This window comes from Diaphorina citri, unplaced genomic scaffold (genome assembly GCF_000475195.1).
Source record: "Diaphorina citri unplaced genomic scaffold, Diaci psyllid genome assembly version 1.1 scaffold46, whole genome shotgun sequence".
NCBI classification, from domain to species: Eukaryota; Metazoa; Arthropoda; class Insecta; order Hemiptera; family Psyllidae; genus Diaphorina; species Diaphorina citri.
Genome location: NW_007377483.1, coordinates 182,989 through 202,802, shown reverse-complemented (window position 1 = coordinate 202,802; position 19,814 = coordinate 182,989). Strand labels below are relative to the sequence as shown.

General features: G+C 36.3%; 1 protein-coding gene across 1 annotated transcript; it reads left to right on the top strand.

Moving 5' to 3' along the window:
- The first annotated feature begins 151 nt into the window (after positions 1 to 151).
- LOC103514960 (inactive pancreatic lipase-related protein 1-like) lies at positions 152 to 15,171 on the top strand. The gene is made up of 7 exons (XM_026827707.1): positions 152 to 224; positions 433 to 625; positions 3,278 to 3,429; positions 4,088 to 4,339; positions 6,718 to 6,909; positions 14,453 to 14,621; positions 15,000 to 15,171. The coding sequence occupies exons 1-7, from the start codon at positions 158 to 160 to the stop codon at positions 15,118 to 15,120; spliced, it is 1,146 nt and encodes a 381-aa protein (XP_026683508.1). The 5' UTR covers positions 152 to 157; the 3' UTR covers positions 15,121 to 15,171.
- The last annotated feature ends 4,643 nt before the right edge of the window (positions 15,172 to 19,814 follow it).

The window sequence follows — 19,814 nt, the reverse complement described above, 5'->3', positions numbered from 1 at the left end:
GTAGTGTACCTATAATAATTAGAACTGATACATAAATATTGACTAAAATGTAAGGTAGGTACTTCTTACTTATGGAAATTGGTAACCATGTTTAGCATGTCAGTGATTAGGTTCCAGTTAGTGTTCATTTGGAGGAGGTTGGACAAAGTTCACCAAAATGACGTTCAGAATCATGTGTCTAGCGTTGCTTCTTGTTTTGCTAAGATCTAGTGATTCTAGTAACGGTAAGGAAATTTAAAATCTCAACACTCCAAACAAATAGAAAAGTCATAATTAAACTAAAGTGGTAGTCGATTTTTCCCCTTTTTTACTTTTTAACTGAGTGACCTTAGGCATAATTAGGTGTATTCCGTTTGGCTTTTAATTATTTTAGGCCCATTTGAGATGGGTATTACATTTTCCTCGGACTAAAACAACTTTTAAAAATTTCAGTCAACCGATATGCAGTGGTGGAGGAAAATGTTGAAGAGGTGTCTCCAAACGAAGACCCCACCGAAGAAATCAAATGGATGCTTATGCCAGATGGGAAAGGATCAGTTAGAATCGGAGTTCTATCAGGACTGAGATCGGAATCGGAAAAGTCAGAAATAGATTATAACGATGTCAAATTTATGCTGTACACCAGGTGCTGCCGACTTGCGTGGATGGCTTTTACCACCGTCATGCGCACATGGCGTTTATAACGAATTATTTGAATTTGTTGATGAATATGATTATAAGGACGTGTGGAAAAAAAGGGAAAATCAAAAGAAAAACCTGAAATTCAGGAGCCAAAACTCAAAAAGCAACCATTTATTTCAAAATTCAATGAATCGGAGTTCTATCAGGACTGAGATCGGAATCGGAAAAGTCAGAAATAGATTATAACGATGTCAAATTTATGCTGTACACCAGGTATAACGTATATTTCAGGCAAAGGTGCCTGAAATCTACTCATTTCCCGTGAAATAGATATAGCATAGCTCTATTTTGTGATAAACAGATAAACAAGTATGTGCGCCACTGACGGAGTTGTATTCAGTACCTATGTGTATTTTGTATACCTATACTATCTACTATCTACCTACATAAATAGCACTTAACACAAATAGGTATCACTTGTTGCCCAGGCCGGAGCTTACTAAACAAGCTCCAGTGTTGATATTACAAATTACAATACCTACATAATTATCTCTATAATTATATACATACATATATCATATATCCTAATCCTATGTAATAGGATTAGGATAGTAAAAAGCAGAATTAAAAATAGGGCTCCAGTGTTGATATTACAAATTACAATACCTACATAATTATCTCTATAATTATATACATACATATATCATATATCCTAATCCTATGAATAGGATTAGGATAGTAAAAAGCAGGATTAAAAATTGATATTACAAATTACAATACCTACATAATTATCTCTATAATTATATACATACATATATCATATATCCTAATCCTATGTAATAGGATGTAATAGGATTAGGATAGTAAAAAGCAGGATTAAAAATATGGGATAATTTATTTTTTGGGACTTATAATAAGAGAAATAAAATAAAATTATTATGACACGAGCCGCACCCACTCTGTAAGATGAAGATGTTTGCAAATAGTATCATGAAAATCCGCTAGAGTGCACTGATGGTATCAAAAAAAGCTCTACCACGCTTGGTTTGGTACCCTTACCTTGGTGTTTGTGGCTAATGGCTAATCTTTTTCGAAAAAGAACGAACTTTTTCAATTTAATTGGGGTGTTCAACTTACCTAATTGTAAAATGTACTCCCCATAATATGTCAAAATACTCGTATATAAGACCTTGGTTTTATATATTTTGATCCTGGGTCTTATATACCTACCTACTATCCTGGGTCTTATATATTTTGACTGGGTCTAACCAAGGTCTTATATATTTTGACATTTACCTATTCAGGATTAGAGAGTAACTACCAAGCTATTAGGTACCTACATACCTCCCTAACTTACCTGAAATGAGTATAATACACTTCTTCTATTCAGGAAGGATTAGAGAGTAACTACCAAGCTATTAGGTACCTACATACCTCCCTAACTTACCTGAAATGAGTATAATAAAAAACCCATAATATCTAGTGTAAGTCCTCAAAGCGCGGGGCCCGTGGCAGTCTGCCATTCTGCCTTATGGGTAATCCGGCCCTGGGTAGACCTGATCAGGTGTACTTACCTGTCAGGTCTACCTGACAGTGAGTGGCTGGCCTAATAATATGAACGTTCTCCCCCCTCCAGCCTATCTCGAGAAGGATGACTACAACATTTTCACCGTGGACTGGTCCCCCCTGGCTAAAGTACCCTGGTATAATTCAGCCGCTCGGAACACGATGCCTGTGGGTATCCATACAGCCAGGTTCATAGATCATCTGATAGACTCAACAGGGGCGGATGCTAGGGATGTTCATCTGGTGGGGTTCTCATTGGGGGCCCACGTGGTAGGCATGGCTGGGAAACACGTCAAGTCCAGACAAATCAGACATGTCACGGGTAAGTTTCTATCGGTTTTTATACTTTCCTTATTCTATCCTATAGGAAGGAAAGTAATGTTTTCAATAGGTTTGATGGGGATCTGTAAGCTTGGAGGTTTTATCGTCCCAAAATTACCGTTCTGAGAACGAACCGTACCTTTTTATTACGATATAGTTATTCCTCGACATACAGCTCTTATAAGGTAGGCGCGCTACCCTCCAAGCTCGCTACTCTAAACGTCTAAACTAGACTGACTAATATTTCTAAAGAGGTTAGGTAGAAAATCTTTCTTGGTATGTAGGTACCTCCTTAATTTTAACTCCATTCAGGCAACCACTACCCATTGGGAAAAGTTTTTCATGGGTATTTTTTTGAAAGAGGCTAGAGGCTAAAATGTTTTAGTGTGATAAGTGCTAAGATCAATGCTAACAGTTGGAAACCTAATGCGTTCACAACCGTTTTGAGACAGAAACAAATGGAGTGCAATATAATTTAGGAAATTACCATGAAATAAAAGCGTGTAATGATAATTCTCGAAGATTTCTGGCTCCTCGGTTAAGAAGACTTGGTCATTTTGATTGAAGTCCAAATGATGTTATCCGGTTGTTTTTGGATTTCGTAAGACGTTGTGCGGTTGATAATTCATTTTAAAGAACAGGTTGGATCTCTGAGGTTGGATTCGGACTGGATTTAAGTTTAAGACGTTAGACTTAGAAGTCCTGTCAAAATCAAGCCCCTGGATGTAAGCTTGCGTGCTAACTGGGTTCTCTTGTCTTGAAATTTCAGAAAGAACCCCAAAGACCCCGAGGTTCGATCCATGACGGCCGAATGTAAACCTGTGTTCAAACATTTCAAACCTTCCCGAAGGACCAAAATTCTTGTGCATGGTTTTGGCGACAATTCTGACGAGTCCCTCATGTTCCCTCTGCTTCGAGATGGTAAAAATTTTCATATTTTTATTTATCTTCCAGGTCGACAGCAATCTATTTTGAGGACCACGATCTATTTCCAGGACCACAATCAAAATTTAAACTTGGTTTACTCTTGGAGTAACTTGGAGTGGTTGATTTCGGTATAACCCTTGAGACTTCCGTCTTCCGTGCCCTGTGTTTTATGTCCAACGAAATCACATACCTACCTATGTACTATGATTTTATCTCGTCATCTACACGGGTAGACCTGATCAGGTCCACCTGTCAGGCCTACCTGATACTTGATGGCCACACACTATCAGGTAGACCCAGGGCCGGATTAGCCCTTCGCGGGGCCCGGGGCAGTTTCAAAGGCGCGGGGCCCCCAGTTTGGGCTGATCGAACTTAAAATTTTCAGCGCCGCAGGCGAAATTTTTCAAAAAGTAGGTAGATATGTGCCTCATGCTTTGTCACAAGTTAATTTTTGACGTACCTAATTCGTAGATATTTTCTTATCCTAATTTTCGCTGAACGCTAAAGTGAGCAAAATAAAATAGAGCGCCGCAGGCGAAAATTTTGGTCCACAATCTTGAGAAATCCAGGCCTGATCAGGTGTACTTACCTGTCAGGTCTACCTGATAGTGAGTGGCTGGCCTAATAATATGAACGTTCTCCCCCCCTCCAGCCTATCTCGAGAAAGATGACTACAACATTTTCACCGTGGACTGGTCCCCCCTGGCTAAAGTACCCTGGTATAATTCAGCCGCTAGGAACACGATGCCTGTGGGTATCCATACAGCCAGGTTCATAGATCATCTGATGGACTCAACAGGGGCGGATGCTAGGGATGTTCATCTGGTGGGGTTCTCATTGGGGGCCCACGTGGTAGGCATGGCTGGGAAACACGTCAAGTCTAGACAAATCAGACATGTCACAGGTAAGTTTCAAATTTAATGTTTCAATCGGTTTTTCTTTCCTATACCCACGTGGTAGGCATGGCTGGGAAACACGTCAAGTCTAGACAAATCAGACATGTCACAGGTAAGTTTCAAATTTAATGTTTCAATCGATTTTTCTATGTTCATCTGGTGGGGTTCTCATTGGGGGCCCACGTGGTAGGCATGGCTGGGAAACACGTCAAGTCTAGACAAATCAGACATGTCACGGGTAAGTTTCAAATTTAATGTTTCAATCGGTTTTTCTTTCCTGTAAGAAGGAAAGCAATGTTTTCAATAGGTTTGATGGGGATCTGTAAGCTTGGAGGTTTTATCGTCCCAAAATTACCGTTCTGAGAACGAACCGTACCTTTTTATTACGATATAGTTATTCCTCGACATACAGCTCTTATAAGGTAGGCGCGATACCCTCCAAGCTCGCTACTCTAAACGTCTAAACAGTCTAAACTAGACTGACTAATATTTCTAAAGAGGTTAGGTAGAAAATCTTTCTTGGTATGTAGGTACCTCCTCAATTTTAACTCCATTCAGGCAACCACTACCCATCGGGAAAAGTTTTTCATGGGTATTTTTTTGAAAGAGGCTAGAGGCTAGGTATGTACCTATACCTAGATAGATACCATCTAAAGATTCCAAAGCTAAATCAAAGTATGTACCTATACCTAGATAGATACCATCTAAAGATTCTAAAGCTAAATCAAACTATCTTGGTGCTTACCTACACTATTAGGTACTTCACTCGCTATAATTTATTATTATTTCTTTCCTACTAAGATTACCTCGTTCCTTCATAAGCTTTAAGACTATTACGATGGGGTTTTCATCCAACAAATCATTTCCACAGCTTCAAGGCTAACAGCTATGGAATCTTCGACTTCGGGTCTTTGCTTCAAATGTCAAACTAGCTAAGAATCAAAACTTCAAAAGGAAACTAATTACATCATGCTGATAAAAAAAATTAAATAATAAACCCTCCAAGCTCGCTACTCTAAACGTCTAAACTAGACTGACTAATATTTCTAAAGAGGTTAGGTAGAAAATCTTTCTTGGTATGTAGCTATGTAGGTACCTCCTCAATTTTAACTCCATTCAGGCAACCACTACCCATTGGGAAAAGTATTTCATGGGTATTTTTTTGAAAGAGGCTAGAGGCTAGGTATGTACCTATACCTAGATAGATACCATCTAAAGATTCTAAAGCTAAATCAAACTATCTTGGTGCTTACCTACACTATTAGGTACTTCACTTGCTATAATTTATTATTATTTCTTTCCTACTAAGATTACCTCCTTCCTTCATAAGCTTTAAGACTATTACGATGGGGTTTTCATCCAACAAATCATTTCCACAGCTTCAAGGCAAACAGCTATGGAATCTTCGGGTCTTTGCTTCAAATGTCAAACTAGCTAAGAATCAAAAGGAAACTGATTACATCATGCTGATAAAAAAATTAAATAATATTTCACCAACACCTCTTCACAAAGAAGCCGATCTGGAAGTTAATTATTTTTTATTTCTATTCGTTGGTATGGAATAGAACTTTTTATAAGATGGAACTTTTTTATTAGTCTGAATTTCTGAATGTCTGGTTCGATCATTTTGATGTCTCGCGGGTGATGATGTAGAATAGGTACTTGGGAAAAACGTGGTTTCAAAGTTTAAATTAACTTATTAAATGAATAAATTTTGACAATTAAATTTTATGATTCTATTAAATTGGCTGTCCAAGTATAAAGGTACCTACCCATCACGGTTCACTGAGAATAGCTATATCTTGCATCAATGTCAGGTAATAGAGTTAGAGGTGATCGTACTCAACTACTCACAGTATTTTCCATTTTTCAATAGCGTTTTCTCCCCCACACCCCTCTTATTTCTTTGGTCAACAGAGAACACAGATTTAGCTAGGTACCTATCTGTAAGCTTCAATTTCAAGTTTATTGGGAGGAAGGCAACATGACCAGTAGGATAGGTTCAAGTCATCACTACCTGTAGGTGGTACTAATGACCTGTAGGTAATAAAATTAATTTTCCTGTTCTTTGTTCTTGAATAAAATTTTGACCAATTTCATTATTACATAGTTATCTATTTAGGCATCAAGATAGCTGAAGTCATAAACTCAATACTGGACATTTCCTATTTTATAAAAATATAGGTACATTCCGAAACAAAAATACGCCAAAAGAAGTAACTTTGCCTCAATCAGGGGGTGTTGAGAGATTTGGGCAGCGTGGCGCTTCGAAATCTTGACGTTCGCGTTCCTCCCACCACTCTTGATTTAAAGAAGGTGATGCTAATTCTCATTAAACTAAGTACCATGTTTTGAAACACCCTTTACTTTTGTTTCTTATTCTCAGGGCTGGACCCAGCTCAAGTTCTGTTCACAAAGTCAGGCCCGGATGAGAGGTTGGACGCATCACATGCAGAATGGGTGGATGTGGTACACACCTCCGGGGGATATTTGGGCTTCAGCTCCTCTCTGGGACATCGAGACTTTTACCCGAATGGAGGTGACTGGCCACAACCCGGTTGTACATGGGATTATGCAGGTAAATATCTACTTTTTTGGGCTACTTGATTTGGTAGGATCAGAGTCAAACGTCCTTAGAGGTGCTACCTAGACTAACGTCCATCTGTTAATCTGTGGACAACTGCAACAGACGTGCACCCAAAATGACCTACTCTACTAGTAGCAAATGACCGCGCCCTCTACGTCGCGGACTACTGGAAATTCAAGGCTTGATAAAGAAGAGGACACGGAAAGATCAAATACCTATCCTGGTTGTACATGGGATTATGCAGGTAAATATCTATTTTTTTGGGCTACTTGATTTGGTAGGATCAGAGTCAAACGTCCTTAGAAGTGCTACCTAGACTAACGTCCATCTGTTAATCTGTGGACAACTGCAACAGACGTGCACCCAAAATGACCTACTAGTAGCAAATGACCGCACCCTCTACGTCGCGGACTACTGGAAATTCAAGGCTTTATAAAGAAGAGGACACGGAAAGATCGCTTCAGCTCCTCTCTGGGACATCGAGACTTTTACCCGAATGGAGGTGACTGGCCACAACCTGGCTGTACGTGGGACTATGCAGGTAAGTATCTGTTTTTTGGCTACTTGATTTTGTAGGATTAGCGTTAAAATTTGTAGCCAAAACCAAATGTCAGAACAAAGCAATCACCCTATTTAGGGCTGATTGAGGAGAGGCTGACGAAAAACGCCGACCCCGTCTGTACACGGAAAAAGGCGAATAAAAATAAAAAGAAGAAGCGCTAAACGTTTAAAATGGGATTTAGGATATCAAATATCCTGTGGTTCTCCATACCATTTTTCAAGAGAGAGTAGAGATAGGATATCGCCTACCGTTACGAGAACGAAGCTTATCTGTTTGGGATAAAATTTGCTCCGGGGGGGAATCGAATCCTCGACCGAGCGACGTGAAACAAACCCGCTACTCGATTTGCCCAAGAGTAAGAGATGTGTTATTCCGAAAGAGCAGATTCACTCTTGATCTTTTGATAATGACTGTAATTTATTAAGTAGGTAGTGTAAATGGGTACTTGGGTAGGTATGTATACCTAGATGATTATTATTACAACTTTGTATTCTAATATTAATACCGACTTTATTACATTAGGTCTCATTTTTGAAGATCATCAGCAATTATTTTTATTGCAAAAAATATCCTATAATTTACGAGAAACCATAATTTTTTCCTGTTCATCTTTTCCTTTTTCCCCCGGCGAAAACATGAAAAGCCATTGTACTCCTGTCTTCACGTCATCAAATACCTATCCTGGTTATCCATACCACTTTTAAAGGTTTGATAGGGGGATTGTAACTGCTAAGGTATGTATTATCGTCTTGAAAGAGTAGAGACAGGAGAAAGACAAGATAGGAGAGAGCCTCCCGTTCCGAGAACGAAACTCGTCTGTTTGAGATAAAGTTTGCTCTGGGCAGGAACCCTCGACCGATCGGCGGGAAATAAACCCGCGACTCGATTTGCCCAAGAATAAGAGATGTGTTAATTATTCCGAAAGAGCAGATTCACTCTTGATCTTCTGATAATGACTGTAATTTTATTATGTAGGTAGTGTAGATACGTAGGTACCCAGGTAGGTACGTATACCTAGATGATTATTATTATTATTACAACTTTGTATTCTAATATTAATACCGACTTTATTACATTAGGTCTCATTTTTGAAGATCATCAGCAATTATATTGCAAAAAATATCCTATAATTTACGAGAAACCATAATTTTTTCCTGTTCATTTTTTCCTTTTCCCCCCGGCGAAAACATGAAAAGCCATTGTACTCCTGTCTTCACGTTGAAATTAACCCTTTGATAGACTTTTTTTCTTGTTTAATCGTGGTTTGAATAAGGTAAACACAAGCTTCTGATATTATTTCTCTGTGAGAAAATTTATAATTATGTATAGAAATACCAAATTAGACAAGTACCTACCTTATACTCATTAGTAGCTATCAAATAGAAATGTAAAAGTAGTTGTATATGTGACAGCCTAATTCGAAATTAACCCTTTGATAGACTTTTTTTCTTGTTTAATCGTGGTTTGAATAAGGTAAACACAAGCTTCTGATATTATTTCTCTGTGATAAAATTTATATGTAAGTAGAAATACCAAATTAGACAAGTACCTACCTACCTTATACTCATTAGTAGCTATCAAATAGAAATGTAAAAGTAGTTGTATATGTGACAGCCTAATGGGGGTGCTTACAATTTGACACCAACTATGCTACCTTTAAGTTGATGGCCATGTTCTTACCATTACCCGAACGCCTTAACCACTAACCACTTATTGACCTTTAATGAGTGTAATTAGCGGGCAATAAAAGTATATCTTTTAACAAGGTATTTATACTTTAATGTACTTAGGTACCTACAAAACTTCAGTCAATCCAAGAAGGGTTAATTTGGTAAAATAATTGATCGCCACAGTAGATTTGTATGTACCCACCTAGGAAATAAATCTAAAGTAGGTAATTCTCGACAGCTAAAGCACTGTAATCAAGATGGAAAAGTCGTGCCATAGATTTGTATGTACCCACCTAGGAAATAAATCTAAAGTAGGTAATTCTCGACAGCTAAAGCACTGTAATCAAGATGGAAAAGTCGTGACCTCATCTTCTAAGAGAGTCTGGAATCAAACATATAATGTTTTGTTAGCCCTAGAATGTTACGCATGTATCACCACAGTATAAAGAAAAAAGAAGTGAGTCATTTTTGGTCTGTAATTACTTATAGTAAGCATCATCTATATAAACCAACCTATATCAAACTTATTTGTCTACCTAATGTAGGTACCTTGGTATAGGTATTGTAGAATCTTTTTCCATTTTCCCAATAATTTCAAGGCTCTTGGTAAGTCAATCGTTCTTGCCGATTAAACCCAATTAGACGGTGGGAATTGATTTTAGTACCTACCAGTATGTTGTTACTTTTCCAAGTCCACTTTTACTTGACTATTACGGAATTACTTTAGTTGTTTATGTACATATTTATATTTTTTATGTACCTACTTATTGGACTATTAGAGTATGCCAATATCGAATAATAATGTTACATGTGCCTATTTGCCTATACACTATTAACGTAATTATGTACGTACCTATTAGATTTTATTTCAGCTGAGTTTTCATTTTTGCCATTGACCTTTTAATACTTTCAATACCTATAAGCACGTACCTATCTTTTACCAATAAATATTACGTATACCTACAGAAGTTTGAAATGACATAGGTGCTTAGACCATATCACAGGATATTGACGAGATAGTTTGCTATAGCTATAGTTACGGCCTTCCCATAAATCACAGGATATATCAGGCATTTCAAAACCTAATTGATCAAACTTTATAGATTGTATGATTTGTATGTCATGACCTTTTAATACTTTCAATACCTATAAGCACGTACCTATCTTTTACCAATAAATATTACGTATACCTACAGAAGTTTGAAATGACATATAGGTGCTTAGACCATATCACAGGATATTGACGAGATAGTTTGTTATAGGTACGGCCTTCCCCCATAAAATTTGCAAACATTGCCTCCGGAACCCAGGTTCATGTTTGAGCTTAGAACATTCTCGCTCAGAGATTAACAAATGAAATATGAATCTGTGTAGATCCAGGAATTAATTAGTACTTAGTACCCAACTACCCATCAATAAATACCTTCTACTTAGTCCCATCAATCAATACCTATAGTTCTTGTTTATCCACAATACTTATTGTTTAGATGTATTATTCTCGTATTTATGTTATTTATTTATATTTTTTATTTCATCTCTTTTAATTTCTGTCCCTTTCTCCGGATGATAAAATTTCTTTCCTTAGGTAATTATGTATTTATTTATTGCATTTTATTTACATAGAAGAAATTATATTATTTTTAACTACCAAAACATTTTTTGAAGTAATAAAATTGATTGAAAAATTATGTGTTCTTTTTTTCATAGAAATGTGGTTTATTTGTTATTCAATCTTTTTATTCACAGGTTGGAGCAGTGACCGAACTCATTTTACCGCTTTTTCTTTTGGTACGGAAAAGCTAGAAAATTGAGAATTTCTCAAAGGAAATCTAGGTGGGTACCTTCTTTTAAAAAGAGGTTAAGAAATTATATTATTTTTAACTACCAAAACATTTTTTGAAGTAATAAAATTGATTGAAAAATTATGTGTTCTTTTTTTCATAGAAATATGGTTTATTTTTTATTCGTTATTCAATCTTTTTATTCACAGGTTGGAGCAGTGACCGAACTCATTTTACCGCTTTTTCTTTTGGTACAGAAAAGCCAGAAAATTGAGAATTTCTCAAAGTGATAGAGGGAACTGTAACTGCTAAGGTCTTATCGTCCCGAAATCGAAGAGAGAAGGAAGACGGGATAGGAGAAAGTCAGGCCGTTCCTAGAATGAACATTATCCATTCAGGATAAAATCCGCCCCGGGCGGAAGCCTAGCGCTTACAAGGCGACGCGCTACCAACCAAGCTAATTAGGCTGGCTAGATGGGTACCTTACATAACAGAAAATAAGAACATACAGATTACCTTTTTTTTTTTTTACTTTATTTATTAATTTTGAATCTGCGTAACTCTTGAGTAATCAGCCAAGAAAATCTGCACTTTCCTTTCGGGAAACTGACCACGGGAAAATTGACCACAGCTCTATTCAGTTTTCATTGGACCAGTGGCAGTTGGAAATGGTCTGTTTCACAAAAGGAAAATAAACCAAAAGTTCTCTATTTCCAAACATTTTTTTCTCCAAGATTTACCCTCTCATCCCCCATTTTAAATTATCTTTAAACGTTTCTCATTTTAAGTTATCTTTAAAACTTCAATTCCTCTTAAAGATTTGGCTTCATTTCTATTCGACATCGGACGTCTAACACAAAAGTTGGGCTGATAAGAACCATTGAAGTATAGAAAACGTATTGAAGGCTGATAAATAGAACCATTGTACAAAAGTAAAAATGACAAGAAAAAATCAAATTAGGTACAAAAAATGGCAGGAGTTAATTTTGTACCATTGCCTCTTGAATCCAGGGCCCTATTCCATGAACATTGCCTAACACTGAAAGTTTCTCTGCATTACAGGCTCAAGGGTCTGGCTTTCCACTCAACACAGGTGAGCAAATATTTCCTATTGTTCTGGTGAGGATGCTCTTAATAGTAAAGGGTTACAGAGAGAGACAGAATAAAAGAAAAAGGTAGGTAGGGAAAGTAGGGAGAGGGAGAAAACATCTAGAGAAAGAGGGATTCTTTCTGAATAACTTTAAAGAACATAAAAATATCAAACCACCCAAAGGCTTATTGAACTTTTTGAAACAATCTTTATCATTGCCCATTAGCTTTAAAACAAGTTACTACAGAGACTTGTCCCCAAGTTACTACAGAGGTTAAGCAACATTAAGGGATGACAAAGATTTAATTGGGTGACTGTCTGGGCTTCTCAGTGTTCCTGTCTAACTAGAAAAGCTCTACCTTATGGGGGAGCAATAAGATAAGATAACAATAAGTTCTAAACAATCTAAACCTAGCATTGTACCAATACCAAGTGAATCTAGGGCCTATTCCATGAATCACTCCTGGGGGGGGGGTTTGAAATGATGCCTCAAACCTAATTTTGTAGCAACGTTGCGCGTGTTTGTATCTGGATGGGTGACCATCTGGGTAATCGTGTGCTGTCTTTTCCCAGCCGCACTCAGTCTGAGGCTAATGTAAGTAGGCGGGTAGCTTGTAGCCGTATGGAAGGGAAACCCCTCGTCACTCAAAACCATATGACCACCACTCACGCTCAGACCGTTTCGTCTGTCTGTCAGACAGTCTGAACGTGTGTGGCGAAAAAAGCTCGCGACTTAGGTCTATCAGACCATCTGAGACATCTAGGTCTGAAGACTTTTCCGCCACACACGTTCCAATGGTCTGACGTGGCTGGCACATTACAGATTCAGTGACGATAAACTCCAAACAAACAAATTATTTACAAAACATCTTTTACATTCTCATCAGCTTTCTAAAGCTGGCTTTAGACAACGCGAGTTTTTCTCGTTAGGCAAGTGTTGAATTTCAAGCCCGTTCAATCTGTTTATCCACAAAGCTCAGTGAAACAGTGCAATAGTCCTAAAAATGGACGCGGCACACAAGAAGATACCGCCTTAACATAATAATTAATAAAGCTCGGTGCAAACAAGCTCAGTCCCCGCTATCGGGGAAGTTACTGGTTGTACTCAAGCATACTGATTGACAGTCGCATAATAGGGGAACTCAGGGACAGCTGGGGGTGGTGAATAAGGCTGGTACATCTCAGGTCCATGACAGAAAGCATAACTAGGAGGTGGTACCAAATAGGGGTCAACCTCCCCCAGGAGAGGGTCACAGAACACAGGACCAGGAGGGTACATGCCCCCTTGCACCTCGGTGAAGAAAACAGGGGAAGCCGTGTGTAAGTCGGGAGAGAACACAGCGGCAGCATTGTGTAACTCATGGGGGTACTGTAGCTCGGCGGCCTTCCCATCACAGGATATATCAGGCATTTCAAAACCTAATTGATCAAACTTTATAGATTGTATGATTTGTAGGTATATGTTATAAATACGTGTAGGTACTTTTAAAGCCATTATTACTTGAAAAACCTTACGCGAGATATCAGCTTTATTTTCAGACCTGATTATTTTATAATTGAATTGATTTCAGAAAAGGTCAAACCAGATGCTGGGTTTGAGACTTTGTTTTAAGCTACATTTTCAAGATCGGAAATGAGGTACTTGTGTATACCAACCTACCGTTAAGGTCTAGTATTTTCAAATAGGTGCCTCTACTTTAACATGAAATTATCGAAGGAAAATTGCAGACCGAGCTTTAAATCGATTATGTCTCTCCTAATACACATCATAATATTGATATTATTATCAACGTTTCAGCTGTCTGCAGTCATCGGTGTATTATGGTTTTTTCTTCTTCCAATACCGTTTTGATCTTAAAAGATTAATTTTTTTCAATCAGACATTTACAGGTCGAAATATCTTGTAAAAAGATAACACAGGTTATTTACCTTCATACATACATTTTGCAAGTAATAAGATTAAGTAAGAGGGTTTTTTCTAGGTTGATTTAATTTAATCCCAACTAAGAATTAAGAGGTATACGAGTAGTTAACAGAGACGGAATGATGACATTAAAACTTACGTTTCAAATTGAAATTACCGAGATTTACTGAACATAGAAAGAGTTTTTGGCATTTTCATACTTGTGTGTCTTTCACAAATAATTAGTCAAACAAACCATAGGAAGGTACTAATTTACAGAGTACCTAGTCACCTATTTCAGAAAAGGTCAAACCAGATGCTGGGTTTGAGACTTTGTTTTAAGCTACATTTTCAAGATCGGAAATGAGGTACTTGTGTATACCTACCTACCGTTAAGGTCTAGTATTTTCAAATAGGTACCTCTACTTTAACATGAAATTATCGTAGGAAAATTGCAGACCGAGCTTTAAATCGATTATGTCTCTCCTAATACACATCATAATATTGATATTATTATCAACTTTTCAGCTGTCTGCAGTCATCGACGTGCTTACTACTACTATGCTGAAGCCATCAGGAACCATGGCAAAGGCTTCACTGCCGTCAGTTGTCCTTCTTATGAATATTTCGAGAAGGGAGAGTGTAAGGCCATGGATAATTCTACACTGCCCATGGGATTGAACAATTTTGATAGCCCGTAAGTATTTCGTAGCAATTAAACAACTGCTACATTAGACCCATTATCATAACTATCTATAGTCATATTCATAAATATAACATAACTATGGTCATAAGTTTTGGCCATTGTTAAGTTTGGTAAGGGGAAATCAGTGCTTAAAGGCTAGTGCAGTTTTGTATGAGAAAGAAAGAAACGGAGGGAGAGAGGAGAAGAGGAAGAGGTACAGAAAGAGGAGAAATGGATAAAGAAAGGGAAGACAAGAGGAGATACGAGAAGAGAAATGGACACGAAGAAGCGAATATTGGGAATTAATAAGTTTAATGCTATTGATTTACAGGGGTTTCAATATGATTTGCCTAATTATGCTTTACATTTTTGACTTTCTCTTCTTTACAGTGCCAAAGGATCATTTTATTTCGAAACAAATCCTGAAGAACCATTTGGAGTCAAATCGAAAAAGAAGTCCAAGTCGAAGTCGAAGACCAAAAAGTATCATTCGACGGGCAAAATTGAGTGAAACCAGGAACCAGTACATGAACCAAATCCATTCATACAAACCAAAATGTACAAAAACTGATAAAACTATGAAATATCTGGGAATTCATTTTGATCATGATATGAAATGGTCAAATCAAACAAAGGTATCATTCGACGGGCAAAATTGAGTGAAACCAGGAACCAGTACATGAACCAAATCCATTCATACAAACCAAAATGTACAAAAACTGAAAATGGTTTCTGTCATCAATAAAGAGAAACCACAGACTGCTGGGTAAAGGGACTTTTTTGTCTCATTTGAGCAGGATAAACAAGGTATAAACCTATGCGACTATGAAATAAATTTGTAGAGCTATGCAATATTAATTTAACATGCAATGTGGGGAATTTCAGCCCAGAGTTGGAGATGACTAATGAAGAAAATGATGGTTGAAATGTTAGTCTAACTAAAGAATCCAATATCGATAAGCCGATCCCAATAATGATAATAGATGACCTATTAGATTAATTAGCAGAACTAGTATTGAAACGTAAATATGACAATGGCAAATCAAATGTAACTAACAACAAATAGATAACATACCTCTTAATACATATAATAATAAATCACTCTAGTACTATTGAAGAACATAATATGTAGTACTTATAGTTATATCTAGATATTGATGTTTATTATGATTCCATTTGATGAAAGATGCATTTTGATTAGATTCGGCAAATTAATGATACCTATCTACACATAAAATCATCTCAGAGGGACGCACTATTATGGTGACATAAATAAACGAGGTGTGATGTAACAACAGACTAAAATCCATATCTGATTAATGAACAAGATCAAACTATGATAAATAAACTTATAAATAATGACCTCTAGAGCTTAGTTGAGGCCGCCTGAGACGTTCTCTACCATCCAACTCTTAAGGTGCTTTGCACTAAGCGCCAATTAGGTATGCTGTCAAAGTGTCAAAATAAAATAATGAATGGAAAGAGCTTTACGAACACGAGTTGAAGAAACTTAGCGGTCAAAGTCAAAAGTCAATGATCTTCCTAATGTAGCTGTCTAAAATTTGGACACCTATCACAGAACTCCGAGGTCTGTTAATGACTTATTATTCTGTATAAGTACAGACTTAGCAGGGTGTAATGTGTGCTTATACCTATGTACATAATAATGGACAACTCTATTTCATTACTTGCAGAGTTTCTTTATTTCCTAGTGCATTTTTTTTTGTATGAACATCTAAAACACAACTACCTAGGTACCCGTAATAATAATAACATGTATGTAGTAGAATGTAAGTACTCATAAGTATGAATGTGTGCTTATACCTATGTACATAATAATGGACAACTCTATTTCATTACTTGCAGAGTTTCTTTATTTCCTAGTGCATTTTTTTTTTTTTGTATGAACATCTAAAACACAACTACCTAGGTACCCGTAATAATAATAACATGTATGTAGTTGAATGTACTCATAAGTATAATGATTATGTAGTTTAATCGGACTTACCATCGGACAAAGACAATTTTTATCGCCATCCAAACCAATTTCTCAAGGGCACTGGGATTTTTACTGGCACCCTTGACACATGGCAAAACATCAGATAATTCTCACGGTGAAATGATACTCGTAAAAAAATTCATATTCTATTTAAGGTAGGACTCAGACGAATATGAAATCCCAATAGTTTCTAAACACACGAGAACCTCAATTTTGCTCTGTGATCATTGATCAAGATAAAAAAAAAAAATCGCTGAAATGTTTTATTTATGTATATTTACGATTTTTTTCTGTATACATAGGTACATATTTAGTTAATTCTAAAGATTCTAAAGCTGAAGTATAGTTCACCTTATTCTTATCTGTTGTGAAATACACCCACATGGTTCCTAAAGACTAAAATTTGCATCCAGTAATTTTTCTTTGTTTTTAGACTGCGGGAGTAAAGGAACCCAAATAATTCTGCATTAAAATATCTACAAATTCAGTTTCCAAAGAAATAAACGAAAAATTGTATCTGAAAGAGAATTGCCCTGAAATTGTCGTAAATTCGCGAAATTACACGGTCATCTTCTTCTTTCTCTGTACTGAAATTATTCCATACAGCATAACAGCACAGAATTGCCCTGAAATTGTCGTAAATTCGCGAAATTACACGGTCATCTTCTTCTTTCTCTGTACTGAAATTATTCCATACAGCACCGAATTGCCCTGAAATTGTCGTAAATTCGCGAAATTACACGGTCATCTTCTTCTTTCTCTGTACTGAAATTATTCCATACAGCACCAAACATTCTTGCACCCGCCAGTATTCGAACGTTCAATCTCCTGCCTGCGAGTCAACAGACAACCACAGGACACTCGCCCACAACCTTAACAATCACCCAATTATCTGAATGCCACAAAGTTGTGAATGAAAAATCATCAGAGCATATCCATAGACTCAGGTGATAAGCATATCCATAGACTCAGCGTTCATGCTAAAACCGTAGAAAAATATGAATTAACTGTAGTCATGATCATAAGATCATTTTGTATTTACTTTTTATTCCATGGTTTTATTCATGGGTCGGGACTACAATCTAAGTTTAAACTTTAAGAATGAAGCAATCTGATTGGTTAATTTTGAAATTCGGATTAAAATTCAGCCAATCAGAAAGCAGTTTAACAGGTTTAACTTAAGGTATTAACTGTAGTCATGATCATAAGATCATTTTGTATTTACTTTTTATTCCATGGTTTTATTCATGGTCGGGACTACAATCCAAGTTTATAAACTTTAAGAATGAATAAATCTGATTGGTTAATTTTGAAATTCGGATTAAAATTCAGCCAATCAGAAATCAGTTTAACTTAAGGCGATTTCTCAATCTTAAAGTTCAAACTTAAACTGTCGTCTCGGCCATTATTTTATTTATTTTTACGGCGTTAGTTATTTTTTTACTTTATAAAATAATATTGAACATTTTTTCCGTAAATTTGATGCCTCTAACGAGCCGACCATTTTATGATAGTTGATTTAATGAATTACGTATATATCTGCTTTGAGCATACCGTAAATTTGATGCCTCTAACGAGCCGACCATTTTATGATAGTTGATTTAATGAATTACGTATATATCTGCTTTGAGCATACTTTTTTTAATGTCTGATTTGCCATATTTTTTATTCACCTAACATCAAGTTCCCTATTAAAATTTGATCGTGTACACCAAACATTCCTCTATCTCACTTGCCTATTTATTTTACTTTTAGCTAAGTTTCCTTTAGCTCTTTTTTTTTAGAGAGAGAGAGAACCGTCTTCTAACATTCTACTGTTGTTTCACTTCACTTCTTTATTTTGAGATTCCATAGCCATAGAGTAACATTATGAATATACCTTAACATTCCATAAAATTTATAAAATTTGATCGTGTACACCAAACATTCCTCTATCTCACTTGCCTATTTATTTTACTTTTAGCTAAGTTTCCTTTAGCTCTTTTTCTTTTTTAAGAGAGAGAACCGTCTTCTAACATTCTTTTGTTGTTTCACTTCAATTCTTTATTTTGAGATTCCATAGCCACAGAGTAACATTATGAATATACCTTAACATTCCATAAAATCATCTGTAAAAAATAAACCATACTAAATAAGAATAATTCATTCCTCCTTGTTTCATCCTGAAGAGAAAAATGTGGGAGTTTTGGCACATTCACTAATAAGATTAAATTTCCACTCCTTCTTCTCCTCTCAGGCATTTAATGATCTGCTAATTGAAAGTTAATAAATTACATTTACTTACAATACATTCCACTAACACTAACAGTACCAACCTACTAATATCCTGTCCTCCTTTATTAACTTAGGTGATTCGTAAAATTGGCACATCCACTAAGAAGAGTTTTAACTCCTTTTTATTCGCTCCCACTGTTCTCCTTCGTTGCATAGAGGAAGGAACTTTATTATTTATTGTAAATAAATAGGCTAAAAATCGTATAAGTTTGATTAGTCAAAGCTTCTAAAAAAACGATTTTTTCATGTTAAAAAAAAAAAACATTATGATTATTTTTTTGCAGTCCTTGTTACCCTCCTCGTATAAACCTTGGCCAATTTCGCTGTTGTATTTGAGATTTAAAGATTATGTGGGAAACCGCTCTAGATCGTGCCAGACTGCCAAAGCCAACACAATGGTCCAATCGTATTTAACATGAAGAACAATGACATTCGTACAGTTAAGATCAGTAGATCACATAACAGCAATAAAACCATGAGAGATAGTAAAACCTGGTAGTTTATTAATAATATTGGTTTGATGGAGGCTAAACAAAGCGAGATCACCCAAATTTTCAATGCTACGCAAACTGAACTGAATCCAAATTTAGGTGATCACCAAATTTCGTCACTTTACATTTACAATAAATTGGTTCAAGGCATGTCTTCATTAGAATAAAATTGCCACTGTAAAGATTTCAAAAATGTAAGTTTATCTTGACAACAAAGAAGTTATTTCAAAACTAAAGTACCTACATACCTACTGATAACTGATAATTATGTAGCTAGGTAAGGTGTAGGCAATGAAGGAACTAGAAACTAATTTTGGTGAAACTAGTAGAGGTTGAAATTTCCATCTTTTTCCTGACTTATCCTCAAAATTGCTTGATATTGGGTTATTTATACAAATATACATAGAACTGCAATGTTTTTTCATCAGACAATCACCCTGT

Coding starts and splice junctions, on each gene's coding strand:
- LOC103514960 (XM_026827707.1), top strand. CDS start 158: ATGACGTTCAGAATCATGTGTCTAGCGTTGCTTCTTGTTTTGCTAAGA. Junction 3,430..4,087: donor GTTCCCTCTGCTTCGAGATG/GTAAAAATTTTC, acceptor CCCCCCCTCCAG/CCTATCTCGAGAAAGATGAC. Junction 6,910..14,452: donor TTGTACATGGGATTATGCAG/GTAAATATCTAC, acceptor TCAACTTTTCAG/CTGTCTGCAGTCATCGACGT.